General features: G+C 48.3%; 12 protein-coding genes across 12 annotated transcripts; 7 read left to right on the top strand and 5 right to left on the bottom strand.

The window, feature by feature from the left end:
* Positions 1 to 784: 784 nt before the first annotated feature.
* On the bottom strand, positions 785 to 2,432 carry N7519_010839 (uncharacterized protein; the record flags this gene model as incomplete). The annotated part of the gene is made up of 4 exons (XM_057297612.1): positions 785 to 998; positions 1,056 to 1,712; positions 1,771 to 2,302; positions 2,363 to 2,432. The coding sequence occupies 4 exons, from the start codon at positions 2,430 to 2,432 to the stop codon at positions 785 to 787; spliced, it is 1,473 nt and encodes a 490-aa protein (XP_057145494.1).
* A 375-nt stretch (positions 2,433 to 2,807) lies between these two features.
* N7519_010838 (uncharacterized protein) lies at positions 2,808 to 3,648 on the top strand (the record flags this gene model as incomplete). Its single annotated transcript, XM_057297611.1, has 3 exons — positions 2,808 to 2,908; positions 2,961 to 3,096; positions 3,169 to 3,648. The coding sequence occupies 3 exons, from the start codon at positions 2,808 to 2,810 to the stop codon at positions 3,646 to 3,648; spliced, it is 717 nt and encodes a 238-aa protein (XP_057145493.1).
* Positions 3,649 to 4,069: 421 nt separating this feature from the next.
* On the top strand, positions 4,070 to 4,774 carry N7519_010837 (EAP30/Vps36 family vacuolar-sorting protein; the record flags this gene model as incomplete). Its single annotated transcript, XM_057297610.1, has 1 exon — positions 4,070 to 4,774. The coding sequence occupies one exon, from the start codon at positions 4,070 to 4,072 to the stop codon at positions 4,772 to 4,774; it is 705 nt and encodes a 234-aa protein (XP_057145492.1).
* An 886-nt stretch (positions 4,775 to 5,660) lies between these two features.
* On the top strand, positions 5,661 to 6,197 carry N7519_010836 (uncharacterized protein; the record flags this gene model as incomplete). Its single annotated transcript, XM_057297609.1, has 1 exon — positions 5,661 to 6,197. One exon carries the CDS (start codon positions 5,661 to 5,663, stop codon positions 6,195 to 6,197), a length of 537 nt encoding a protein of 178 aa, XP_057145491.1.
* A 410-nt stretch (positions 6,198 to 6,607) lies between these two features.
* N7519_010835 (uncharacterized protein) lies at positions 6,608 to 6,866 on the top strand (the record flags this gene model as incomplete). Its single annotated transcript, XM_057297608.1, has 2 exons — positions 6,608 to 6,631; positions 6,705 to 6,866. The coding sequence occupies 2 exons, from the start codon at positions 6,608 to 6,610 to the stop codon at positions 6,864 to 6,866; spliced, it is 186 nt and encodes a 61-aa protein (XP_057145490.1).
* An 866-nt stretch (positions 6,867 to 7,732) lies between these two features.
* Positions 7,733 to 9,604, bottom strand: N7519_010834 (uncharacterized protein; the record flags this gene model as incomplete). The annotated part of the gene is made up of 2 exons (XM_057297607.1): positions 7,733 to 7,957; positions 8,012 to 9,604. The coding sequence occupies 2 exons, from the start codon at positions 9,602 to 9,604 to the stop codon at positions 7,733 to 7,735; spliced, it is 1,818 nt and encodes a 605-aa protein (XP_057145489.1).
* A 234-nt stretch (positions 9,605 to 9,838) lies between these two features.
* N7519_010833 (uncharacterized protein) lies at positions 9,839 to 10,039 on the bottom strand (the record flags this gene model as incomplete). The annotated part of the gene is made up of 1 exon (XM_057297606.1): positions 9,839 to 10,039. One exon carries the CDS (start codon positions 10,037 to 10,039, stop codon positions 9,839 to 9,841), a length of 201 nt encoding a protein of 66 aa, XP_057145488.1.
* A 1,429-nt stretch (positions 10,040 to 11,468) lies between these two features.
* Positions 11,469 to 12,085, top strand: N7519_010832 (uncharacterized protein; the record flags this gene model as incomplete). Its single annotated transcript, XM_057297605.1, has 3 exons — positions 11,469 to 11,633; positions 11,686 to 11,835; positions 11,978 to 12,085. 3 exons carry the CDS (start codon positions 11,469 to 11,471, stop codon positions 12,083 to 12,085), a joined length of 423 nt encoding a protein of 140 aa, XP_057145487.1.
* Positions 12,086 to 15,645: 3,560 nt separating this feature from the next.
* Positions 15,646 to 17,589, top strand: N7519_010831 (putative mucin family signaling protein Msb2; the record flags this gene model as incomplete). The annotated part of the gene is made up of 1 exon (XM_057297604.1): positions 15,646 to 17,589. The coding sequence occupies one exon, from the start codon at positions 15,646 to 15,648 to the stop codon at positions 17,587 to 17,589; it is 1,944 nt and encodes a 647-aa protein (XP_057145486.1).
* A 2,917-nt stretch (positions 17,590 to 20,506) lies between these two features.
* Positions 20,507 to 21,983, bottom strand: N7519_010830 (uncharacterized protein; the record flags this gene model as incomplete). Its single annotated transcript, XM_057297603.1, has 6 exons — positions 20,507 to 20,725; positions 20,904 to 20,918; positions 20,976 to 21,097; positions 21,150 to 21,410; positions 21,484 to 21,615; positions 21,725 to 21,983. 6 exons carry the CDS (start codon positions 21,981 to 21,983, stop codon positions 20,507 to 20,509), a joined length of 1,008 nt encoding a protein of 335 aa, XP_057145485.1.
* A 1,006-nt stretch (positions 21,984 to 22,989) lies between these two features.
* On the bottom strand, positions 22,990 to 25,649 carry N7519_010829 (Major facilitator superfamily domain general substrate transporter; the record flags this gene model as incomplete). The annotated part of the gene is made up of 4 exons (XM_057297602.1): positions 22,990 to 23,701; positions 24,284 to 24,696; positions 24,754 to 25,354; positions 25,408 to 25,649. The coding sequence occupies 4 exons, from the start codon at positions 25,647 to 25,649 to the stop codon at positions 22,990 to 22,992; spliced, it is 1,968 nt and encodes a 655-aa protein (XP_057145484.1).
* Positions 25,650 to 26,023: 374 nt separating this feature from the next.
* On the top strand, positions 26,024 to 27,345 carry N7519_010828 (isocyanide synthase family protein; the record flags this gene model as incomplete). The annotated part of the gene is made up of 4 exons (XM_057297601.1): positions 26,024 to 26,369; positions 26,441 to 26,527; positions 26,560 to 26,834; positions 26,911 to 27,345. 4 exons carry the CDS (start codon positions 26,024 to 26,026, stop codon positions 27,343 to 27,345), a joined length of 1,143 nt encoding a protein of 380 aa, XP_057145483.1.
* Positions 27,346 to 27,747: the final 402 nt, after the last annotated feature.

Below are 27,747 nucleotides of genomic sequence, written 5' to 3'. Positions count from 1 at the left end.
AATATTACCTAGGTAGATACAAGGATCAAAAGTTAAAAAATAATAACAAAGACACTGGCAAGCTGAAGAAACTTTGTTTAATGTCGATCATCGGCCACATTTGCATCAATGTTGCCTACGAGTACTCCCGTACCTACATACCTATAGATAGGGCATGAATTGTGCTCCAGGGCTGCTTGGCACGTCCCCGCATAAGGGTCTCGACCAAAGTTGACTCGCCTCACATTGATACATATATCTCGCTTCCTGGTTCGACCCAGCGTTGGCCCTAGTTACCATGTGGCGACTATGTATTCGAACGTTACCGAAATTGGAGGCGAGCGAGTCAAGACAGAACTCTGTATATGGGATAAGTACTGGATAGATTGGATGTTGTAGGTATTTACTATGCCAATATGCAATCACCCCTCTCCATCAGATCGAGTCAAAGAGCACATGCCTCATGCTCTGGTGCTCCAAAAAACTCCATCAACTCCAGAATCAGACGCCGCCGGGGATGTTAGTATAGTCGTAAGTCCGCTGGCAACCCTGTAAAAAGAAATCCGGAGGATGATGCCGACGAGAATGAGCAGGAAAAGGCGAAGCAGGGAAAAAAAAAAAGGCAAGAACACTCAAAAGGCTAAGTCATATCCATGTGTGGATGTACGTGATGAACGCCTGCCGCTTTTGAAAATACGCCAAAAAAAGAAAAGGGGAAAAAAAAGAATAAGGAAATGGCCTTGACTGAGATCCGATGGTTTACGATCCTTGGCGTAAAAAAAGAGATGGACAAGTGAGGACATGGTTAGATCTGGCCTTTGATATCGACGACACGGTGGGCGGCTGCTTTGGCTTGATCGAACAGCGAGCCTGCTTTGCCTGTCAACAGCCTTACGGCGCCGTTCCTCTCCTCCAGCAGTTCTTCGGAGGAGTTGTCCAGAACAAAACGTGCGGTCTGCTCATCGGACTCGAATCCAAGCTCTTCTGTGATAAATCGGATGTTGACATCCGGTTTGTATCTACAATAAAATGTCAGCTAGAATGCTAAAACAGAACTTAGGAATCAGAAGACTCACGCTCTACACATGGTTGCAAGAGCACTCAACCGCTCACGATCGACAAACATGTCCATGAGGTAGGCCCCCATATTCGGCGTATCAAGGTACAGCTGGAAGAAACGATGGTAGTTCCCGAGTGCAAGGGCAGAGCGCACATTCAGGGCATGCTTGACCGCCAGGTCTTTCTTATCTTCTGCAGTCACATCGGCTAGTGCGTCGTTCATCGCCGTCCAATTCCGCGTGTATATGAAATAGAGAATACGATAGGCCTTGAATTCTGTCGGGTGTCCTCCCAGCTGCTGCGCATACAGCACTCGTAGCTGGGTTTGACACTGGTTGTACTCACCAAGATCCCCTTTTTCCAAGGCGATGCGCGCGTGGATTTCGTAGACAACGACAGTGAATTCATTTCGGATGCGCTGGACCGTTAGGTCTTGACGCAAAGACTTGAACTGATCACAGATGTAACCATAGTTGCCATCCTGCTTCCATTTCCTCTTCAATAGATCCAGGGCCTTTTGCAAAACAGGCAAAGGACGAACACTGTCCGGGTTGGGAGCAGAGGTCAATCGGAAGTAGTTCTTCTCCAATGTTTGGCATCGTCCGACAACGGGGCCTTGATCCGCGTCGGCAGCACGCATTGGCGATCCTGCAGGAGAAGAGGGAGAGTTTCCGCTGCCCCCTACTCCCTCAAAACGCTTCCTCCTCATCTCCAAATTAGCTTTGGACTTACTAGACTGGTCCAGTGTTATGCGTGGTTTTTTCTCTGTGGTAGGGGTGAGTAACTCGATCTTCAAAACGATTTCGGTTAGCTTTTCTCCATGGTGGCGATCCAGTGTCCGAATGATGGCCATCAGTTGACTTTCGCTTCCGCGTGGCATCCCCCGGAGAAGCTGGGTGACTGGACGCCCAGTTTGACGAGCTGGGGTTGGCCAGGATTTTGTTGCGTTCATTTTGCACCATAGTTTGGGGCAAAGGTAGCCTTTCCCAGTCGATCAATCCCAACTTGTTATTCTGCGCCGCTTCCGTAATGACGTGCCTCAGCTTCTCCTGCATTTCAGGAATGCTCACGCTTGCAACCTGGTTTTCGGGGGCAAAGCAGCGTTGCACATACGAGCGTACGGGTGGTGGGAACTCCACTCGCGCCCGACCTTCTGTATCCGGTGATGCCGACTGGGTGGGCTGAGAAGGAACCGTTCCATTCGTTGGCTTGGTATGATGAGCGAGGCTACGACGCGCTTGGACTGGAGTGTATGCTGGGGCCGCTAGCAGGTTGTTAGTCTCTTGACACGAGACCGAGACTCGGGTGGAATTGTTTTTCTTACCAGCTGGAGGAAATGCACTAGACATTGCGGCTGGGGCGGTAGAACGCCAAGGTGGTACACTGGAACTCATCGTAGATGCAAGACTTGGGAACAACAAAGAAACAAGATGAAAGGAAGTAAAGAGCTACGAAGGGGCAAGACTCGAGAAACGGCTGGAAGAACCAAGTTTTGTTCTTACACCTCAGCTGGTACTGGTTTTGAGATGAGAGAAAAGATGGTGAACGTTTATTTCCAAGATGAGATGGTCACGAGCCGGGGGAGGGTGAGAGTGAAGTCCACACAGACTCGACCCGTGACGGTGAGTGATACTCGCTTACTCACCGGAATTTTGTTTGTCCGCGCATCCCGCCTTATCGGGTTATCGCAATTATTGCCTTGGCTTAAATGACATGCCTCTCTCTCTTTATGGATCCCGTTGATGTTGGGAGCTGGTTGAACCTACTAGATGTTCTTCAAGTCGCTGGATCTGACTACTGCGCTCAGACCCTTGCTGTTACCCGATGAGATCCTTCTCTTTGTGCAGGATGCGGTGGGGTTATATGAAGGGTAAGTAGCTCATGATGATGCTCCTGATGCGGGGTGCTGATTAGAGGCAAAGGAAATACAAAATCCAGAATTACCAAAATGGCCATGCCTATCTCACATCCCACAGAGTGTGCTATGTTGCGGCTGAGGACCCACGGAAATACTCAGTGGCTATTGATCTGAAAGAAATCGATCGAGTAGAGTCTCAGGTGCGACATGCATACATCTTGCTTTTGAGGCTTTTACTCTCGGCCAATCACTAACAAACCCACGGATTCAAGGCTGGCTTCCTGAAGTCATCTCCGAAGCTCACCATATACCCGAAACCGCAGAAGAAGAAGACGGATAAGTCGAGGAGTGCAACAGCCAGCCCAGCTGTGGCCCAACAATCGGTCCTTCCGCAGTCACTTTCCCACATCCCACAAACCAACTTCCAACATAACTCACTATCTCCAAAGCCAATCAATGCCACTTGGATTTGTCCCATATGCTCATTCTCCAACCCAGTTCCGTCCAATTTCGACCCCGCAACGGCTAATGCGGCTACAAATTTACCTCCTTGTCTAGCATGTGGCATCAAACCACCATTTACCGCCGTTCTCAAAGCAGCGATCAGTGCTGTAGCAAGCCGGGAGTCTCCATTGCTGAGTTCAGTTGCATCACCAGCCATTGCACAAGATACAGACCAATCAAATGCCAATGCGTCTCTATCGCATTTTGGGTCCGGGGAACTGTCCCTTGCCCACGATGTACCTTTGTGAACCACCCATCTCTCGTGGAATGCGAGATTTGTGGAGCGCCTTTATCTGCTGGCTCAGCGAGCGCCAATCGTGTAGACTCTCCTGCGCCGTTATTTGAGCAGTCGCACATCGCGAACACGGAAGTTAGTGAGAGTATCAAACTGTCGTTTCGTGCCGGTGGCGATAAGACGTTCCATGAAAGGCTTAGAGGAGCCTTGGTTCAAAGAAAATGGCTCTTGCAAAATGCGCCCCCAGTGCCTTCGCCGTCGCAAGGCACCTCCTCGGGGGGCCTGCCTTCTCCTGTCGCTAGCGTTGAAAGTACTCTACCCTCAGCACCACGACATTCGGGGGTTGGTATCGCGGGGTTAGAACGCCGAGGGCTGGAAGCCCGGAAGAAAACGAGCTGGTCATAGGGAACGCGTTCGAAGATCTGGAGGCTTTAATGGCCTCTGCCAAGCAGATCGTTGCGCTGGCTGAGACTCTCGCGCGTGAGTCTGGGATGACTACTAATGAAAGCTCTCCAGAAACCAGCGCGGTGCTGTCTGAGTCTGCTGCGGCTCTCGGGATGGTGACGACCAAAGATATGCTCAATTCCGGATCTGAAAGTCTATATTTATCAGAACTTGCGCGTGACTTGGCCGAGTATCTCACTGATGACCGAAAAGGCATTTTGCAGCGTGAAGGTGGAATTATGAGTCTAATTGATCTCTGGGCTGTCTTCAATCGGTCCCGTAATGGAGTAGAATTGGCCAGTCCTTCGGATTTTCAGAAAGCAGCGGAGCTGTGGGAAAAGCTCAAATTGCCAGTTCGTCTACGACGATTCAAAAGTGGCCTTCTTGTGGTGCAGCGATATGACTGGAACGACGAGAAGACTATTGAAAAAATTCAGGCCTGGATGGAGGAGCTCCAGCGAATTCCCCCCCCGATGACCCTGTTCCCTGGGATTGGTCCCTCTTCGGCCGGGCCGTTACTGCACAAGAAGCTGCGCATCGGTTCAAATGGAGCGTCGGGGTGGCTGCCGAAGAGCTGGAGATGGCTGAAGATCGGGGGGGTTCTCTGTCGAGAAGAAGGAATTGAGGGTCTCCGCTTTTGGCGCAATTATATCTCGTCCAGTGGATACGGGGATCTCTCCCGCCTTGCTATTTGAGGTGGTGTGATGCCATAGCAATGTACATACCGAGTTGCACACATCCGACAAGAGGGGGCTGTGATCCTGCCCATGCCGAGCATACTAAAATGATGCATGGAAGGAACATATTTGGGGTCAGAGCATGAGGCTGAAGCCCTTTTGCTACCCCCCACTATGAACGTGATCCTAGCTAAGCACCCTGTATACATGTGTGGGATGCACCGATATCAAAGCATATTGTCAAGAGCCATAGATGCCCAAGTGAATGCTGTCACTGCACACTAGATTTATGTCGCCAATGCATGCATCTATCTACTCTTGGTGGTCCGATGATACCCCACAGCACTGAATGACACATTGCCTGTCCTTTACGAGAAACAGAAACATTGGAGAAGCAAATCCATCAAATAGATATCAAGGCCCCAGATCCTAGATCAGATAGAGTTCATTCATGAACCTATTCCAGTATGTCCTACGATTGTCAATTTAGTATTTCCGATCTATGTATGCACGGTGTTTACGTATAGCTCCGAGTAATGATCTACATCACTTTTCCCCTAAAGGAGCTCCGCAAAAAGAAGTTCCGCCCGATCGATTGGACAGAGCAATGCGAGATAGCGTTCAGGGAGTTGAAGAAGGTGCTTGTCAGTGCACCTGTGCTCATTCAACCGGCTCGAGCGAAGCCCTAGGACGAAGCCGATGGCCCACTCGACAAGCTCGGTCTCGGGGGTATTGGGAACACTAGGACAAAGCAACTATGCCGCTGGAAACACCTACTTGGATGGTTTTGCGCAGCACCGTCACTCTCACCGGCAGAAGGCAGTGTCGATTGTCCTTCCAATGGTCCTAGGAGTTGGAGTGGTCGCGGAGAACAACGAGCTCGGGGAGTCGTTCAGACGCCAGGATGTATGGAATTGACGAAGAAGCTCTCCTCCGCGCCTTTGAGATCGCGATCATTGAACAATTTCGGGTAGGCATTCCAGACCATATTATTGCTAGACTGGATCCAATAGAGCTCGCCAAAGCAGCACAAGAAGCAGGTGAAGATGTCGACAGTTTTTGGGCCTTGGATGTGCGATTCAAGTACACTGTTTGGGCTATGAAGTCCCGTAATGAGAATGTGTCTGTTAGAGATGGTAGTCAGAGTATTTTGTCTTCGTTGCTGGGTTTGGAAGTCATCGAGGCAGCTCAGGCTGTGCGTGACCACTTTATTGCGAAGCTTGCCCGTATGTTGATGCTCATCATGGATGAGTTTGAGGAAGACAATCGGTCTATTTCCAGTTATGGGGTTGATAGTATGATTGGGACTGAGTCGCGGAATTGGATCTTCAAGGAGCTGGGTTTGGATATCTCTTTCCAGCAGCTGTTGGATCCAAGTTTGACAATCGCCAAGTTTGCAGAACATCTTGTGCAGTGGGATTATAATGGTGATATAGTGTGATTTTGTGCATAAGCAAAGAGAAAAGGAAGACAAACCTCAGTACTAGGGACCCAACAGCAGGTGGCCTAGTGGTAACATGTCACATGTGTACCACGAGGGAAGTGCCTAAGATCTTCCACTACCTGGACTGTTCCGGTTCGACTCCGGTCGTTCTCGCCTTCGTCTCTTTTTTCCCCTTTTTCTTTTTCTTTGACCTGGACAATCCTTGTCGTTTCCAGACTATTCTCTTTCGCTGTAGCATCTGCAGATACCATTATATAAGCACATTTTTGGCTTATATTTCCCAATATCATACACACCTTCAACTCTCCAGCATTGAGACGTCCTTTTTGCTGCTTATATTGCTTACGAGCCCTGGGGTAACTCCAGGCAACAGCGCGTCTGACATTGAAGCCAAAACCCAAACCCAAATGTCAAACCTGGGCTTGAAAGCAGTGAGGTAACTAACCGTGAATACTCACTTGTGCTTTTAGCTAGTTATCCTGATACTAAGTCACTGTATAGTAGCGGAGCGTGAAGTTCTACCACAACATTGAACAACAACTTACAGCCAATAATTGCGTTGAATATGACCTGGCAGTCAAAACAATCAATGGCCTCAGTGGTGCGGTCAACTGGGCAGTTGGATATGGGATTCTCCAAGTTTATAGTATGCAAGATGCGGAGTAACAGCCCTGGAGATAATGATACTCGGCCAGTACATCGGAAATGTCGCCCCCGAAGGTCAAGTGTGTCGTCGCTGTAAGATTTCTCAAGATATCCGTAGATATCCGCTCTTCTGGCAGATGTTGTGGTCTTGGACGGAGCAAATATGAACTGTCATTTGGTCAAGGTATTCCGCAAGTCCCCTTTGGCACGACCATGATTACTGGCCACGATATGTTGCTCCAGCCGGACTCTGGGAATACAACCCTCCTGTGCCACTGCTTCTATTCTATACTGCTGGTTTTAGGAAGCAGCTATTATCCAAACTACTGGGCGAAAGTTGGTTGGGCTCTAACTGTGTTGTTCAACTGCCCAGAACAATAACCACAACACTTCGAGACCCTTGATATAGTGGTACTTGTTTATTCTCTTGTTTTCTCAGTCTCCGTATAATATGCATATTGTTGGGCTCTTCGCGGCTTATATTGTACGTGTACGTTATGACGAGAAGTCCTGCTCCTATCTGGCGAGGACCCTTCCGGGAGAACTGAAAAGCAGAACAAATTCCAACGAGCTTTTGGTCGAGGAATACGGGCCTAAACTCGGACACCGCAACAGGCTCTCATATAGAATTAAACTACAGTTTCTATTCATTATCTCATCAAAGAATCGTATTTAATGTTAGTCTTGATTCCATACCTGGATCTAGTTAAAAGGAGCCCTATATCCCGCAAGACAAAAGGGACAATAGCAGGGAGGATACATGGGTTTGCATGGAAGAGGGGGAGGCCCATCAAACCTGCGTCCAATTTCCCTTTCTAGGAATCAAATGCTAATTACTAACTTGCAGTAACCGCAAAATGGAAGCCGGTAGCTGCCACCGGTACAGCCTACTCTCGACGACGTCGATCTGACTCAAACACAGTGAACCCATCAATTCCCCGCCCGTCGTTTCCGCCAGTGCGGAAGAACTCGACTATTACTCCGATAGCATAGCACGTCGATGCAGTAGCTGTGCCTGCAATAAGCATTCTGCGGCCTACTTTGCGAAACGAAGAGTCCGGTTTTGTGGTTGGTTCGCGCTCTGATCTAGAGGATCCAGTTGCTGAAGGAGGCTAACTCGACTTGTTAGGAAGCCACCTGAATAGACAGTTCTACTGCCTGCTCACCTCAGTGGTGGATTGCCGGGGAGCTCCAGCGTATGTGGCGGTGGAGTCCATTGAGTCGTGGCGAAGACGTTTGGCAACTTCTGCGTGAATTGCTGGCTCTTGGTCGGCTGCAGTATTTGAGAGAGTGTGACGAGGGGGGGTTAGAGTCTTCCGGAAGACAAGGATGTTGCCACCGCCGGTTGCAATTTCGTAACCATCTTCTTGCATCTTCTCGAAATAGGGCAGGAATTTGGCAGGGTTGTGCAGTCGAGACAAAATTTCACTTGGCCGACCATCTTCATCGACACCGAAGAATGAGTCTGCTTGTGTGGCTGAGACTTGTGACGTCGACGCGTCGAAAGCGAGAATACGGAATTTAGGGGAAGGATTCTGGGATGCTGCTCGTTGCTCTCCTTTGGCAGTGGCGAGGTTCTGGCTTTTGAGAATGAAATCTCCAACGCGGTCTTCGGAAGCATCGAAATCTAGCGGATTGGGTTGCACCTTTGGTTCCAAAGAAGCATAACGAGAGCGAATTTCAGTAGCATCCAAGGCGCTCATGTCCTCATTCTCATCAGGACCCTCGGCACTCGCCATCTCAGAACCGAAATTTGCCTCTAACTCATTCCCTGGTGTACAACCGACAACATTCTTGGCTATCTTGGATGTATCAAGGCCAGTGTGTACTTCTGGCTGTGATTTCTTTTCCTCAATTGAAGCCGGGTTGCAGATAAACTTTGCCTTCAGTTCGCTCCCGGGAGGACAATCAACACAGGTCTGGGCTTCAGAATGGGCGATGTCCAGGCTGGCTGATTCTGATAAAATCTGTGCTTCAATCTCACTACCCTGGGAGCACTCGAAGCTTTCTTGAACGTCTGTCGCGGCGACATTGTTACTAGTTTGATGAACGGGGCCATCAGACTCAAGACTGAGACTATTGAGCTCAGAAGAAAACTTTGCCTCCAGCTCGTTGCCTGGTGGGCAATCAGTTGAAATGCCAGTTTGCTTGTTCGGTGGCTGCATCTTCAACCCAGACGGGCAATCCTGAACAGAAGGACTGGTAGGATCAGAGATGGAATTCGCCTCCAGCTCACTTCTCGTGGAGCACTTCACATTGGTTCCCGCAGTCAAACCAGCATCCAGATTCGGTCCATTGGTGTTTTCGCTGACCTTATATGTGTCCGACTGAGACTGTGTGGAAGGAATAGATTCAGAAACAATTAATGTTTCCAGTTCACTTCCAGGAGGGCGATCGATATTTACAAAGGGGTTTCGCTTGGTTTCATGGGAAACTTGAGCCCTGCCTTGGGCATCTTGAGAGGTGGGGATTGAGGTAAAGTGTACATCTAGTTCACTGCCTGGAGGACAGTCAAAGGTTGACTGTGAGCTCGACGGGGCTTGCGGGCTCAGTCCCGTGTTCCCCGGCTGGAACTGTCCATCTTCGGCTAAACTAGGGCTGTGGGTAAACTTTGCCTCCACTCCGGCGCCTGGGGGGGCAGTCGACCGCTTTATGAGAGTTGATTTCTGCTTCCATCTTGCTGGATTCGGGTACAGTGGACGGTGATATAGGCGCCATGCGTCCACTAACAGGGTCATACATGTGCGGCGGTCCAACATGGTTGGCGTCACTTCTCGTTTGCCACTTGTCTACTCTCGGCCTAGCATTGGGTGGCTTTTCCATACTGGACAACGACTGAAGGAAACCGTTCAATGAAGTTTCGTTCTTGTTGGAATTTTGAAAGGGGTCCAATCGGCGGCCAAAGACAGCCCTGTAAGGGTCTGCCTCTATGTACTTTTTCAGTAACTCCATTCGTCTGTGCATCTGCCCTGGATCCGAACCCCAGAGACTCCTCACCCGGCCAGCGGGGAGGTAGGAGAAACTTGACTGAGAAAGCCAAGCTGTCCAGCTCCAGTGCGAATGTGTATCGCTGGGAGTAGCATTGCTACCACGGCGAGTTTCGGGCTTTCGCTGACTGTATAGAACGTATCGCTGACATTTGTCAGAACGTCGTGGCATGTGTTCTGTTTTGTCTCCGTGACCGTTTCGTGCATATCGCCATATACTCCGATTTGAAGGATGCGTGGCCACCAATTTGGGAGATACCGGACGAATGACTCGAGGCCCCAATTTTCTGATTGACATTGCAGCCGAGGAACTCATGGTGAATCCTCGAGCTTGTATATGAAACTCAAGGTGTTCTTTATTCTAGCGCTATTGGAGATCAGGTGATTCTTGCAGTAATCAATGGCTTTGTCGATCGGATCCACTTATAGAGTACAGTGATAAGAGGAGTACTGATCTCGGCCGAGTCTGTCCTGCACAGGCCTCTCAAGGCAAAGACGATTGTAATAAATGGGAGTAAAGGACTGATTTTCAGATATTCCCAGTCACAGTTGAAGAAAGAAATGAAAAGGAATGAAGGATGAAGTAAAGGAAGGACCAGAGGACTCCGGATCAGCATTGGGGCACAGCCAATCGGCGATCACATCTCGGTTTCCCCGCAAAATTATGTCAGCAACAGTGACGTCACAATTGAACTTCCCCTCATCAATGCTGTTTTGAAGTCTCTCCTTGCATTAACGAGGCAAGTATGAGAGTGAAGTATGGAGAAGAATTATAAAGATAAACATACATTGATCTGGTATTGCTTCACTTCAAATAAAGGATCTAAGTCTAGGACAAAGGTATGTCTCACTTTTCACGCGACATTGAGCCCAAGCAAGATAAGCGCTCACTGCTCAGTTGGGGATGAGTTTTCGACCAGATTCGTCTGAAGCATTTGAGCATATAGAGATAGCCAAAGATAATAACCTAGGGCATTATTGAATGTAGAGTTGATAGAAAAGGGTTGCACAAGCCGGTCTACTTTTCATCTCTCTTATTCAAATGTCTCGATTGCTCTGCAGCACACTATCGTAATACAACATACTACTGGTTTAATATCCTCTCTAGACTTTTCCCCTTCCCTCTTTACTCCACTTTCTCTCACTCTCTCCCGCACTCTCCCCTCGCGCTCCGGCAGCCACGTCGTCAGGAACCACCGCTTCGAAAATCTCCAACGAAGTGGCCAAAAGAAGCCCATGTTCCTTGCCAAATCCAGGTCTATGGGCCAAATAACAAGAGAAAAGAGTTCTCGTGACGCCGAAGAGATGTTGGTTGTCGATATATATTATGAGTATATGTCGTAAGTACAACATCTATACCTAGCTAGAGTGCTTCTCTATACTGCCTAATTAAAATCCATCATTTTTTTATTTTAGATTACGGAGTTTGGAAATAAGGATATCTATATCTTCGCTATCGCATCTTTGTAAAGTGCTCCGACCTCGGGAGGTACATGTAGTCAATGTGGGGATTCATACCTAATCGATAACGTCCCTCTCCCCACAGAATCCCCAGGGAGCCAAATATTGAACGACTCTCAACAAATTCTTCTCACTGAGATTCTGACTCGATCCATTCCGACTCGCATCCCACAAAATGTCCAAGCCAACACGTACCCCCGTCAGCACTAAGGGCGCACCCATCCCACCCCCAATCCTATCTCAGGGTATGGTCATCGGCAACATGATCTACTGCTCTGGCCAGTTGGGAGTAGACCCAGTCACGGGTAAAATGGTGGAAGGGACCATCCAGGACCGAACAGTATGAGAGATGCGATGTCTGGTTTGTGATATATTTTCTAAAATGTGAACAGCGACAAATCCTCCGCAACCTCAATGCCGTCCTAGAGGCTGGAGGGTCGAGTCTCCAAGACGCGGTCAAGGTCAACATCTTCCTCACCGATATGGCTGATTTTGCGGCTGTGAATGAAGTCTACGCTACTTTCTTCTCGGATCCTAAGCCGGTAAGTATTCTGTGGTCGAAAGAACGAGATTTGAAATCCACAGGGAATATAATCCAAGTCTGGAATTTGTCACTCTTTCTCTTCTGTTATTTCTGAAAAAGTGGGCCGTTTCTCACTATCCATCGGGCCTGGCCCTTTTTAGGTGCGTACTTGCATTGCCGTCAAGTCCCTCCCCCAGGGGTCAGATGTCGAAATCGAGTGTTCTGGCCTGGTTACAAAGCCTGGCAATGGACGCAGTTCTAGACTGTGAACGAGACTGTAGGGATGACGATGCCGTGGAGAATGACAGGGCAAACAACTCCACCTGAATTGTTTCATGGCTCTCTTTTTGATGGCCCAACTCGTGTCACTCTCCACTTGGGCAAGAATCAAATATGCGAGAAAATCGGTCACATGATCTAAGTATAGTTTACAATAGACTTGGAAATATTACGAATTCTCTGGCATTGGTTACGTGTAACATTTGTTCAGCACTTTTCAATAAATACAGGCTGAAACCAAGGATGAAGGGTGGAGACTTGAGCTGTAGCGCTCAGGAACAGGGTTAGCGTCTGCACTGGTCCATGGTACAGTTGATGAGCCCCTGTAAGTTTGTTGTATAAAAAGCAGTGAAGAGATATGACCAGGACCGTCCACGGACACTTCGATATTGTTCATCTCTTCAGGGAAGGAGCCGAAACTCGAACTTACCTGGGCTCTCTGTCCAAGGCCAAACAAAGAGAACGTGGCTGACTCGACTATAATTAAACGTGTGGACCATCCATGGCTCTCGCGTAAGCTTGTATGCTCGGTTCTTTGTTCCTGCATTTCCAAAGGCTTCTTGATCTCGAGGATATGCATCATCCAGGCACAAGGTCTTGAACAAGCTAAAGAGGTAAGATGTTGTAGTAATAGGAGAAGAGAAATAGAACTTAGCGAAGATGATGGGACTGGGTTTTTTTTCGGCTTAATTGATTTTACAGCACCTGGCATTGGTTGGCACAATCTCAAACACACTAGGAATGCTGAGCGTTTTTGAAAATGACGACAAGAATGAGGGGAAATCGCAGCTGCCAACTCCTCCATTCCGATCGGGGCACGTGGTATATTTTATCTTTTTAAAACTTCAAAGCTCAATCAGCCTCGGATCCAGGGTTTGAATGATTATTGTACACTATGAGCAGGTGTTCGTGCCATTTAATCCTTTTAATCTATTATTCTGGAGATAAAACCCTAAAGCTTCGGTAGTAGTATGGAGTAAAGGGTGAAACATTCTTCATGTCTGCCGGATTCTAATGACCCAATTCTGAGGCAGGGCTCATCCCCTACTTCCATAGTGCGTTGAACTAGTAGTGATGTCGCACATATGACTTCCAGCAAGCCAGCTAAGGTAATCACATATGTCTCATGAGACTTCACAATGGAAGAACCAACTTATAGCTCGTTCACAGAACGCCAGGCAACTCTCTTATTGAGCGAGAAGCATTCTCCTCAACATCGGCTAGTCAGCAAATTTCTTTGTTGATCTCAAGCCAGAAAGAGATAAGTGCGAGCTTACGCCACTAACGATATGGTAATGTGAGCCGGGTGTCTGGCGAAAAAGGCCTGTGTATCACACTTGGTAAAGAGGCGGCCGTAATTGGGGCCACGCACTTTAAGAGATTCCCACACGCTCAGGTACGCATGTGGGAAAGACCCACTTAGTTGACGCCTCCGGGCTAGACCTACTGAACTTTGCTAGGAATTTGTCTTTGGGCTTGCACTTTTTTACTCTTTTTTACTTCTTTTATATTGTGATCCGCGGCTTGGGTGGATTCAGCCCCGACTCCATTCTGGACTTTTTTCGTCAATGGTCTCCGAGGCTATTGACCGGCTTTCAGACCCTAACACGGTCTCTTTTTTTTTCCCCCTCTTTTCTTTTTGCAGGGGCTATATTGGAAATTAAGTGCTGCCATCATTGTGTTACATTGCTCAAAAACCTAGTTTTCATCTGCATCGACTTTTATATGTCTTATACTGAATACTCCCGTACGGAGATACTTAGTATCTGATATAGGATATATTTAACATGTACATATGTAAGTTATGATCAGTACCCGCTCAACTCAGATCTAATTGTTGATTTACAATCTCATCGTGCTCGTTGATCGTTGGTCATTTGATCCTAATATTCGCAATGGCCGGATTATGTCCCAGATAATATTGTTACACAGACGAACGGCGTAACGGGAAAAGAAAAGGGAAATATCGTCCGAGTACCTGTACAACGGTCTCTATACCATACATGCCAAAGAATGCTCTAGTCGGATGTACCGGTACGGAGTGCACATAAAGCGATCATAGACCTATAGGGAACAGGCTCATTCTTTCCCCGATGGACATTCATTATCCATTGCGGTTTTCTACATGGTGTGACCCATCATTGCCGTTTGGCATGGAGCACTGGCGAGACTACCTGACTGGCTTGTCTTGGCTATATTGTGCAGGTTAGTATCTAGGGTAGCTTAGCTGCTCCGTATATGGTTTCAGATGAGGGCCTGGGGAAACCATTGGCTTAGGTTACGTATAAGTGATAAGGTACAGATGATAGAAATCTATAATCAGATTAGGATATACTGAGTATTATTTGAACATATAACATTCGAGGAATAGGACCAAGTTCAAAACCAGCAGATATCACAAGCTAATAACTCAACGCTCAGGGGCAAGTGCGTGGCCACATCCCATGCACCTGCCAAACGCTCGGACCAGCTAATTAAATACGCTAAAATGTGTAACTTACTGTAAATTACCCTTGTTGACGCTGTCACAACGTGTCCCGCCCCCCCCCATTCCACCTTTCCCCCCTAATGGAGTGATCCTCTTCTTCTCTGATCCTCGACTTCATTCACTCATTTACTCCTTTCTTTCTCTCCCTTGTCTGCTTTCGCTGTGTTCGCCTGTTGACCCTCAACGGCGTTTTTGACCTGGGCTAATCTCCCCTTGCATCGCCCGAATTGTCTGTTTTCCCTTTCTTTGAACTCGTTGCCCAGACGGTTCTACAGAAAGTCGTCGTTCGCTCCTTACAGCTTTCCTAAGCCCACACTCTTTTTCACCTTTTGGGGATCGTTTCAGGTTTATCGGAACCCCCTTTCCATTCGTTTATCGTCGAATTATTGTTTGCGCCCGCTCGGTCTCATCGGTTGCCATCGAGACGTTGGATACTCTGAAGTATTCTGAAATTGTGATAGTCTGGTCGTGTTGGAAACTCGAATATTTCACGCGATCTACCTCTTTTCACACCCCCGATAGTTCATGAGGTGTTGACAGACGGTGGTTATCGCATTCTTGTACACTGACCTTGGACTCGCTCTGAGCTATCACGTACAGAATTGTTCGACATGCGTCCCGACGCTATCTCCGTTTCTCGCAGCCTTCCTCGCTGTAGGCGGTCTCGAACTCGTCGCAGCTCAAGATGCCCCCGAAGCGCACGTTCAGCGACCCCGTTGGTACTTCCCGCAGGAAGTCAAGCGAACGATTCGCAGAAACGCTGAGCCCGAACCTGGCTCGATCCTCGACAGCGTATTCGACAACTTGGCTCCTACCCAAGTTTCTTCATCCACAGCTATTCCCACCCCGAAACCTCAGCCCCCGCTCAGCCCCAGAAGGGACAGGAGATGGTTGTTGTGACCATCTCGGTCGACCCGAAGAACCCTGAGATTACCCACCGCATTACTGGTACGACGACAATTGGCGGTGAACCGACTGGTACTACTACCACGACTACGCAGAAGACAGAGGGTTCGAGCACCGAGAACACCAGTAAGAAGAGCTCGGAGGCCGCATCTACCGATGCGGGCACCACGAGCAAGCAGGGCTCGGTGGTCGACTCATCAGCCAAGGCTTCGACCACTTCTCCTTCGACTACAACCCCCCAGCGATGGACTCCTTGGTGATTTGAGCTCGGATGTGGGCAACCTCCTCGGAGGTGATTCCTCATCCTCGGCTGCAACCACATCCTTAGCTGCGGTTGTATCTTCGACTGCGACTCCTGTCTCCGACTCATCGGCCAAGGTAACTTCGCCTGCTTCTTCTACTCCTGCTGCATCCTCCAGCGACGGTCTGCTTGGTGACCTGACCTCAGGATTGGGCGGCCTTTTTGGCGAGTCAACAACAGACAGCTCCGTTTCTGCGACACCAACTGGATCTAGCGCCAACAGGATCAGCAGCGCAGCCTCAAGCACGACAAGCTCGGGGTCGGATCTCTCTGACCTTTTGGGCCTGGGTGACAAGTCTTCCACTGGCAACAGTACAAGTGCTACTATGTCCTCGGACGCTTCTAGTTCGCCTACTATCCCAATCAGCGTGCCTGCTTCCGCTACTAGCCCACCGTCGACCACCCTCACTGGCACTACAACTTCGGGTGATTTCGTCGGCAGTCTCGTGTCCGGCGTGGATTCCCTGCTTGGTCTTACCTCTACTGGCACTGGTAGCACTGCTTTGATCCCGACTGCGTCTATGCCAAATGGTGGTCTTCTGCCGTCTAAGTCGACTGGTCTCATTCCTGGCCAGGGAGGTACTAACACCGGTGCCATCCCGACTCCGACCAAGTCCCTGCCATCAATTCCTGTCCCACACTCGCCCGGCTCTGATTCTACCTCTACTTCTGGATCCGAGACTGCCTCCGGCTCTAACACTGCCTCGGCTCCTTTGTTGGGCACTACCACTGCCTCTGTTCCCGGTAGTGGCTCTCACGAGAGCTCCAAGGTTCCCACCCCCACCTCTCACCCAGTCTCTACCCCTCTTCCCTCGTCGACTTCGACAAGTGAAGAAGTGAGCACGGCCAAGACCAGTGTGGAGCCTCAGACCCCAACCGAGACGCCCACGCCCTCCACCTCCGACGACAACGACTGGATGCCATCGACCATTCTTATCGTGCCTACCACCACTGCCACCGAGAGCTCGACCTCCGGTGAGACTGCGAAGCCCACGGCACCACCATCGCTCCCTGGGTCTATCACCCCATCGAACGAGGTCACCGAGCCCCCGTCTGACTCTATCTTGCTCCAACTTGGTTTCAATAGCCAGCTGCCCTGGTCATTCGTTGCAACCACTCCCTTGTCGTCGTCACAGATCTTCAACTACACCCCTCAGGCTATTGAGAACGCTTTGCCAACCCTCTCTGCTAAGGACGGCCCAGTTATGTTCGCTATTGAGCCTTACTATAACTGGCAGTCCACGGGCTACAACGCCACCCTTGCTATCTTTTATTTCCCTCGTGACAAGGTCGATGCCCTGAAAGCGCTTAAGGTTAACCCCAACTCCGCTCTCTACAACCAGGCTAGCGAATCTATCCAGTCATTGATGGCAATGGTTGACCCTACAATTCCCCTCGAGTTCTCCGGAAACTACCCTAGTGGTGACAGCGACTCAACTGGGGCTAACAACCCCGGCGGCAGCGATGATGGCCCGGACAGTGGCAACAATGACAACACCGACGGCTCTGCCGGTAGCTCTAAGGCTAAGGCTAGCTCTGTTGGAATTGGAGTCGGTGTTGTGGCCGGTGCTGCCGCTTACGGTGCGGGTATGTTCTGGGTTGCCCGCCGCTACCGCAAGAGAAAGCAGTTGCACCAGCGCTCTAGCTCGACCGTTGAGCAGATGAGCCAGGGAGGTTCCGCTGCCGGTTCGATGTTTGCTGCCGGTGGTCGTGCCCCCAGCCATGGTAGCCGTGGAACTGCTCGTTCACAGATGATCAGCGCTCCCGTTATGGCAGAAAACTCTTTGGGATGGAACTAGACATGTATAGACCACTACTTCCATCACGGACGAGCTCCTTTTGGACCCTATGACGACAACCAGAGGGCACTGGGCCTTTGGAAACCCTCTTTCTTCTGAGAAAACTGCTCCTTTCAATGCGCTCATGCTCTCCCCACTCTCCAACAGAGGCAGGGAAGGAGAGACTGCACAAAACTTCATTTTCATTGTTCATCATCCGGTAAGGATTTGTATGTCATATATCACGTATCTCTTCTTTCTGTGCAATTTTTGACCGGCCACTTTTCTTCTCAACATGATACTCCGAGCGACGGTTGGTCGTCGCTGCGTGTGTCGCGTTATCTTTTTTTTTTCTTTCTTGACATATTCCCCCTTTTGTTCACCAAATATTTCTTTTTATCCCTTTACTCCTTTCAATGGCACTGGGACAACCAAATTTGGGACGAAATCTTTTCTCTACTTTTTTGGCTTCCACCTGAAAGCTCTCTCTTATGAACTATTGGTCATTCAGTCTTTGGACTTGCACATTAATTATGGATTTGGGTGGCATCTTTTTGACAGAGCCCAATGGCTTTCCCCTGCCCTTATTTCCTCTCTCTCCTTTCTCCATCCCTCCCTGTCTCTTTGTTGTATCTCAATATCTCAATCGTGTTTTCTTGTTTTTGCGTTTTTGCGTTTCTGTACAGATGTATGAAATGTGTCCAAGTGCGGTGTGGCCTTGTAGATGTGGACGTGAGCCTGCCAATGAGACGAGTAGATCTTTTTCTTTTCAACCTTGTCTTATAGAAGGTAAATATTGTAGTGTAGGCTTGTTATGTTCAAGCTAAGACGTCTTAGTCCTTGCCGAATATAGATGTTTGACCACATCGTGACGACCTGCACTTATTGCATCGTCTAAAGCATCATTATGTCTATTCCTAAGCTTGAATCCGTGTTGTTCAAGAAACTGAAGCATCTTGAGATTGCCCTTGCCCGCTGCAACCTGTACGCCAGAACTAATATTCCCATGGACATCTGCTTCCGCTTGAACGAGTCTTCCGTCTCAGGAAAATCTTAACCACATCATAGTGACCGTTGACTATCGCAGAGCTACATGCACTCAGTATACCCTGGGTATCAATCGCAAGGTGACGGTGAGTGCACCATTCCAACAGAAACTGAACAACATTGGTGTGGCCGTGTTTTAATGCGCGTGAGAAGGCTGGCTCCCCATTTATATGCCAACTCAGCCTCAATATCAGCGCCCCCTTCTATGAGGAGTCGCATGACATCGACATAGCCATTTTTTGCCGCAAGCATGAAGGCCGTCTCTCTTGTAGTAGTGTCACTGCTAGCATTGACTTCGGCTCCTCCGTCTAGAAGTAGCTGTACCATTGGAACACTCCAAGAAATCACAAGCCGAGGACCCCTCGAACTCTGAAAAGTACAAGCCCGATACCAAAAGAGCCCCAGAGTGGGCACTTGCGCACTCCTATTTTGCAAATATGGGCGGATTTCATTATCGAGGGAACATCTATTTCCCATTGACTGCCTCGCATTATGCCCAAGATTGCGAGCTCTACGAGATGCCCAAAGTCACCGAAGACGACATTACGGATCGAAGTAAGCAAGACATCTTCGCGAAAGGAATTGCCCTCATCCAGATATCACAACTAGTGATTTCTCTCATTGTCCAAAAAACACAGAGCCTGCCTTTCTCCCAGCTGGAAGCGCTCACACTCGGTCTGGCTGTTTTTGGGATAGACACCTATATTGTATATTGGTACAAGCCCCAAGACATAGGTGTTCCAATAACAGTCCAGCATAAGAAACCTGGGGCTGAGCCACTCAGATTTATACAAAATCACGATAATTTCTGGGAGATTCTCACCAATCACAGAAGCTCCCATGATGATCAAACAGTTGACCGCATCAAGAACGATAATATCCCCTTAGGAGCATCCAGGACAACACATGTGGCAATTCCAACCTTGGCCGTCATGTCAGCAGCAGTCGGATGTCTCCATCTAATAGCTTGGAACTTCCATTTTCCTACAGAGGTTGAAAAACTTCTACGGAAAGTTACCACCATTCTCTCAATCACAGTTCCTATGACCGGCCTTGCTATCATTCCCCTGGCGCAAATCACCGTTCAGACAGACAGGACGCGCGAGTTTATGCGTGGCTGTATAAACCTGTTACGAGAGATCTCTTGGTATTGCCGAGACTCTCTATATAAACAGGATTTGTATCAAGCAAAAAGGAGGTTGGAAGATGTATATGCTGCCGTGGATGAAGAAGAGAGGGACCAGGTACATTACAAGCAGATCTTCGCAGACAGAATTGCACATCCTGCTTTTCTAGATTGCATGAACAGCTTCCTCGAGAACGGACATCGATCTGAAAGAGTTGGGACAGTTAGCCTACCTGAGAACTTTCTATCTGATTTTAAAGATCTCGTGGATTGCTTGAATGGAGATGAGCTCAAAGCGAACATTGACAACGCAAAGACTAATGTTTTCCCACTGAGAAAACACTTGCCGAAGTTGTCAAAGAAATTCAACTTGTGCATTCTATACGCTACTACTCTGATATACTGTCTGTCCAGACTGATGATCCTGGGGTTGGCAGTTTCTAGTCTGCGCTCTATGCCAGATGAGGTTTACATAGAAACGTGGACAACAAATCTCCCTGCGATTTGACAGTATTTGACATACGACATGACTATGACCAAAGTTAACATATTAGGAATTTGAATACACAATGAGAGAAATAAGTTTACTGCAAGATCCTAGGTAACGCGCTACCTGTGAAGTCAATCGGCTATATCAGTCTGCCATAACTGCTACACCTTTTGTATATATCCTGTAGGTTAGATGAAAATTGGTAGATTCATGTAACTACATCCATCAGGCCCTAAGATAATAACTAACGTACCGTTTCATTCAGAATATCGAAATTATACATAGACAAAGGACACACTCTTCTGTTGGATTGCCAAATGTGCCAACTTGTCCAAATCCGAGTCAGATAGTTCTTGATCCATCTGTTTCCGTACCCTAACAACCAAATTTTGCCCATAATGATGCTCAAAATCAACACTGGCGTTCCAATTGAAGAGCGGCGAGCTCTCACGGAAGAAATATGGTTGACCATCCTTCTTAATGAGGTCAAACTTCTGCCGATGTGCGGATTGGTGAGCTGTTATGAATTCCCCTGCCGTTGTTACTGCAACACTACAGTGCCAAGGACTCATGGAAAACGAGTTCTTCTGTGGGATAAGGGAAAGGACAGCTTTGTCTGTCCTGATGAGGATGGATAGAGAGACGCAGTGAGTCCGGGTAAATTTGGCGTACGAGCTCCGCGTACTCCTATAACCTATAAGATTAGCCATATTGTCACCTTACATGGCGCTCTAAATAACTGACCACTCCGCGGGCAATCATTTCCTTTGCAATACTTTTGATCTTCTTCTTATATTGCTTGGGGCCAGCGCAATCTTTGGTCACAGGGCTGAATTTTAGATCGACTTTCATGAACTTGTCGTATCCTGCAGTAAATCAGCCAGAGGCATTAATTATACATGAAAGCAATACACTTACCGTTATATGTCCTCAGATAATCCTCGTCACTTTTCAAAAACTTATCGACATCGAACTCCGGCCGTCCACATCGTCGATGAAGTTCAGCCCTCGATAGACCACAGAGCTTCACATAATCGGATTTGGAAATCTGGGCAGTATAAAGACCCAGCATATTCATAATACGATGGAACTGAATACAAGCATATCCCTTCTCAACAGCGATCTTCCGCAGTCGATTCCCATACTCCCAGACCTCCTCATCAGAAATCCCCGTAAGATCTAGGATCTCGGAATCAAATTAGCGTCCTATCATGTATCTAACGTTCAAATTAATAGGAGAGTCTAATCTCACCATTGTAGCAAATCCCATCCGTAACAATAACCACAACCGCACCAGGCGGGTAAACAGCCTTAATATCCCGACAAAGATTCACCAACCGCGCCAACCCAAGCTCATCCCCCAAATCTGGAAGCGCACCCAGAACTTTATCCATGCGGTTATTACTCTTCATTGGAAAAGCCGGTAGGACCATAAGGAATCGCCCTGCTGGCTGCGATATGGGTTTGCACGCGCGGTGTGAACGATGACCGACCCAGCCATTCACCAGCTGGGGTTGTGCACTCGTGGGAGCCGTAGCACTCCACGATGTTCATTATTTCTTCTGCCTTTAGGCGGGTTGATGTGGGACATATTGCCGGTGTGTCGGGATGGGTGTAGGTGGTTCCAGGTTTTGGGGAGACTGCGTGTGGTTTTGGGTGGAAGGAGACTCGTGTCTTCGGGATGGGGGTGATATAGTCCAAGGGGATTATGTTTAGGTGGGCGGAGACTTCGACTACCGTCGTAGCCAGCATTTTGATATAGCTCATGATAGGTGGGAGCGGGGAAGTCGTGGTTGTAGCTAGGGATGGGGAAGGGGTAGATCTGGTACTCGAATGTACTCGTGACTTATAGGGGTGGTATCCTCGTGTATTTGTTGGAATTTGGTGGCTTTCTATTGTCACCCAGCTCTTGTTTCATATGTCCATGTATATTCGCCGCCAAACTTCCCTGTCCTTCCCCCAAGCTTCTTCACCGTCCTTTTTGTACTTCTGATAACCTGTCGGTGGAATCTGGAGCGAGAACTATGTTATTGCGCAAAAGAAGATAAAATTGTATTGCTTACCGTCTGACTACATGTGCGCTGAAGCTAGCGCATGACTTGGAGTATGACCGTGTTCTCATATATGCCCGGATTAGGAATTTGATCGAAGAGGCCCGGAGAACAATATGGGATACTATATGTGGACACGCCGTGTTGCAGCTAAATGGTTACTGATTGGCCATTCGAAAATGCTCTATCAACCTAAGAATTCTATAGCTGTTGAACTGACTGTTCATGCATGATCTGACGGAAACCGCTTCTTGATTAGGCTAGGATCCGGAATGCCTTACACGAGAGGTCGGGATCGTGGGGACAGGGGAACCAATTAATGTCCGTGGCAAAATATTCCGGGAAGAAATGTAACATGTCGATGTGACATTTCATTGTTTTGACTGGCTAAAAGCTGATACACCGTGCGAAGTCATCAAGGTCCAGGATATCCCGATGGGAGCTTAAGACTAGACTGGACGGTCAAGTGCCCGCTGCTCTCTGTACACAATATAACGTGTACCAGTGGTACGCCGCACTGCAGCTGTTAGGGATGACATGCATGTCTAAAATTGCTCTAGCTTCACAGCTTGACTATAGTCATGCCAAGACCGGGAGTATTCCATCGCCAAAACCTCCGTCATGTGCATCGAGTATAATGTTGGAAGCCTTGATCAAGCAAGTTGAGCTCATCCATAAATTTTGGTGGTCTCATTTAGGCAACCGATTCACAAGAAGTGAGAAGCCTCCTTCTCTCGCTCCCAGCGATACTCCATCCGCTTCGCAGTCTCTATTCCGACTTCGATACCACCATAATACTCCGAAATAAACTCCAGCATCACATCAATCCCTGCAGTTATCCCAGCAGATGACCATATCTCAACCCCAGGTAGCAATGACAGGCCGTCAGACATCGCATCCTTGGGAACACTATCGCGTAGCCACCGTCTGTTGCGCTGCCATTTCACGTCGCCAGTTTGTTTAGCGACATCATCGTAGCGGGCTGAATTTGTTGTCACCTGGCGTCCATCTAGAAGACCAGTCTGCGAGAGGACATGGCTGCCAGTACAAACAGTAATGATGCTGTGGCGGACAAAGGGCGCAACAGCAGTCAGAAAGTCCTGAACCTCCTGCGTGTTGGGGACTTTAACTTTATCGGATGTAGTATTAGTGTCGTAAATACGGTTCAGGCGTGTCCCGGGGCCCCCTGGAATTATCAATACATCGATCGGCTTGAATTCACCACTACCATCTTCGGCAACTTTCCCCGCTTTCAGGGCAGAGACCACGTCAGCGAATGTACATTGTGGCAGCATTTGCTGGTTGCAAGCTGTATTGATGTTTGAAGCGGGCAGATCAAATTGCCAATTTGCCTTCGGGGAGGGATTGGTTTCACTGAGACTGGGTCCGGAGTTGCGGCGGATACAGTCAGGGTGATGGCTGATGTGTCAGGGTACTGCGTGCGAATGTTGAGAATGTCCAGTGGGGCAGCCACGTCTAGCAGCTGGAATCCTGGAAACAATGGAAGGTGGTAATGGAGAGGTCTGAGGCCCATTTTGTGTAATGCTCCATTGGTGGAGAAGGCACGTGAAGAGAAGAGTTGGGAAAAACGTGGTAGCAGGGAAGTCATGCTGAAACAAAGCAAGTCACACAATTTTGGTTGATTCGGAGTATTCCAAGGTCAGTTTAATGTAATTAGCCAAGGAGAAATGGAGAAATGTATTCACGTTCATATTCATTCACATGCACGTGAAGATGAGGATGGCAAAGATAGGGTAACACACTAAACAAGTAACCTTGGAGACTCTGTTATGTGACTTAAGGGTAATACCTACCTAGGTAACTGTGCTTGATACTCATGATCATCCCGGTAAGACAAGTAGATACACTGCATAACGCTCTATTCAAATATAATCACGCATGTACGGTAAATTTTTTTTTTTTCAAGCCTCCGAAATGTGAGATCCCACTACAAACAACGCTCCAGTTAAAATGCAAATACCCCCAAACAATTGCGCGTACAGGTAATCACCTCCCCGTAACGCGATCAGCTGTCCTGCTATGTACGGTCCAGTCAGTAATGGAATGCTATTGATCGTGGTGATCATCCCAACACGTGCGCCGGATTTTTCCGGGTCTTTGGATCCAAAGTACGCATTGGCAGCGGGCAATTGACTCTGTGCACAATTTACCAGTAATCCGTAGACTGTGGCCCAAATGAACATGCCAACGTGGGTGTGTACACCAATCCACCCTAGAATGGCGATTCCGCAAGGGATGGAGACTGCAATGCAAGTCCTTACCGCACCCAGCCACCGGTCTGCAACAAATGCAGATGCAATGCGAGACGGAACACCAACGCCATTCATCAGGATTAAAAGGAGAAGCGAGTCCGATGCAGTGAAATCCGTATGGACCTGAGCATATTGTCGAAGCTGTAGATGCTGTTAGTTGTTATGCCATCAACCAATGCGAAACCAAACAAAACTTACATAGATGTATGCAAAGTAGATACCCTCGAAGATCAGGAATGAGCCGATCGAAAAAAGGAGGTAAGGGCGTTCACGGAATGCACTGAAATCAACCCAGGGAGGAGGGCTCCGAGGTATAATCCGAGATCTGGTAAACTTGACAATTATAACGCTGTTGAACAGGATAATGGCCGCCATGATCCGGACAGTCCACGCGAAGCCAATGTTGTTGAAACACTGGTACGCGACCACTGGGAAAATCATTCCTCCAGTCGCTGCCCCGCAAGAAGCCAGCGAGACGGCCATCACTCGCTTGGAGTTGAAGTATGTCGCATACAGCGAGATCATGGGGCTAAAGACGAGCCCGTGGCCAATTCCACTGACGATGCCCTGCGCTAGCCAGAAATGCCATAACTTTGTGCCAAATGAGGTTGCCAATGCTCCGGAGACTTGAAAGAAACACCCAAGGGTGATACATTGTCTCAGGTAACCCGCATCCATCGCTCGCCCCGAGAAAGTGGCCAGGAAATGGACGAGGAACATCTGCACCGCTCCTATCCAAGACGCATTCGCTGGGCTCACATCGAGTGTTCTGACGTAGTATTCCTGAAAAAAGCCGTATCTATATTGGGTCAACAGTTGATATTGACCTCGGATGTGACAGGGCTCCCTTACGATGTAATATAGCCCCAAACATTGAACACAACCAGGTGTCCAGTCAGCACTTGGGTCCACGCTAAGAGACCTCCGTCAGGAATTTCATTATTCTCGGCCTTGCGATCTTCATCTTGTTGACCGGGATCTGGGCGAATAAATAGCGGGGATTCTTCGGTAGGAGTAGTATGGGTAGTGGTCGACGTTGTGTAAGACAAACCGGTGGTAGTCAAGCATGCTCCGGCCGCATTGCTCTGTGACATATTTGGCTGTCCCATATTGTTTCGGTCCAAAAGAGCAAAAAGAAATATATCCGAGGATTCGGGTAATAAAGTGGGAGGTGGGCAGTATATGAGAGTTGAGATCTAAAATGTGGCTACGTACATTGTGGAATCAATGTACCCGCTCCTGCAGAAATCTTACAGATATGCTCAAGTTTCTTACCGATTACAGGTACTGCTGCAGGTAACAATACCTATATATTGTGCAGGTAACTTAATAAAATACCGCAAAGTACTCCGTACATGTCACTGCAATCAGATGTTGATCTTGACACGGAGGGATAATAATAACATCCGAACATCCACAGTCTCATTTTGCTGCACACATCCACGAGTTCCTCTGCATTCTATTAACAATGAAATTTGAATATGCCCCAGACGAAGTTTCCCAGAAAGTTGTCGAGGTGCTAAAGCGGTTTTGCTTGCATTCGAGCAAAGATGGCCATCAGAAAGACGTCGGAAGGGTGTTCGAATCCGTGCCTGAGAAGCTGAAGATCAATATCACCGCGAACCAGCCAATCACCATGGTCTTACCTGCATTTCCATGGAAGAGCCCGAACCAGAACAAAGTGCTAGGGGATGGAACCGATCTAGGAGAAGAAATCGGCCTGGCGAAGTTGAATCACCTCTGCGAGGATATCTCGAAAGTCTACCCTTATGGCGCGCGACTAATCCTCATTTGTGATGGACCAGTATATAATGGTATGCTATTTATTGTATCAACCGAGCGGTGCTATAATTATCAAGAATGGGAAAACAGACTGACGGTGTAGACTTGGTCGGCGTTCCCGACGACGAATATTACGACTATGGCATTGAGCTGCGCAAAATAGCCCAAGAGAACCATTTTCTTCCATCCAGTTTATCCGGCTGATAAATTTACTGGGTTTAGGTGATGGCGAGAAAATCTCGAAGGCAGATTATTTGCGTCTGGTTCCCACCTGCAGGGAGAAACTGATGTCACCCACATACTTCGATCCGAGATTTGACATTGACCATGAATTGGAGACAAACCCAGATACCAAGACAACATACGAGAGCTATCTTGGTCGCATCTCAGAGGATCTAAGATGGGCCAAAGGATTTGACCCTCTTGTCGCGGCCGACCCGGCGCTCTACGCGGCTGAGGTGTCGAAGATGGCGAAGACTATGATCAACCGGCTCATTGTAAGTTTCAATGTCATATATAGTTGCTGATTTGGTTGTTCTAAAAATATGACTCTCTGGCTCACTATTTCACCAGGCGTATGAAGCCGTAATTAACGCGACACTCGGAAAATACATCCGTCTCTCTATTCACCCTTCATTAGGGCGAAACAAGATCTCTATTCCCCTGCTGCGGCAGGGTGAACTGTTTGGTGACATGCCGTGGCATGCAAGTGTGGTGGTACTGTCAAATGGGGAGATTAAGACCGGAAGATCTCAAGAATTTCGCAAATCATACGAGGTCGTTATGAGGCATGGCCGGCCGTATTACTTCAGGGAGCGGAGCCCAACATATGAATGGGAGGCAGAGGTGGAATTCCAACATGATTACGATGGGTTAATTGTGAAGAACCCCTGTCAGAGGGTTCAGACGCTTGGTAGAGATGATCGCTTGAAGCTGGCTCGCTTGATTGTGCAGTATCAGACCAAGTCCGTTCGGGTGGAGGGCTTCGATGTGCCAAATGACGCATGACTGTTCGGATATTCCGTTTCTTCTGCTTGTGCTAATGGTGTATGCTACTGAAAGGAAGAATACAAAGAGTACAGGACAATAATATGTGATGTAAAAAAATTAAGAGCAAAAAGAAAGTTGTGCTCACTGAGCTAATAAGGTGGGTCTACCCAATGTTCCCCCGTTTGGAACCATGGGTTCTCGAAACAGACTAACCCGACTCTGCCTAGGACTATGGGTATTTACACTGACACCCTTGAAGTTGGCTTGTTCAATAAGGCAGATCTTTGACTGATGATGTCTGATCTTCGAGTTCTAATTTCAACTCTCAAATATTGACAGCAAGGCCAATGAAAGCAATGTTCGATATAGGCAAAATCGGTGTTTGTAGTTTCAGCCGATTGGGTTATCGTCTTCTATACA

Source organism: Penicillium mononematosum, assembly GCF_028829835.1.
Source record: "Penicillium mononematosum strain IBT 11891 chromosome Unknown utg000005l:1.0-9366267.0:1.0-9372171.0, whole genome shotgun sequence".
NCBI lineage: Eukaryota > Fungi > Ascomycota > Eurotiomycetes > Eurotiales > Aspergillaceae > Penicillium > Penicillium mononematosum.
Note: the sequence above shows the minus strand (reverse complement) of the source record. Positions and strands in the feature narration are given on the sequence as shown.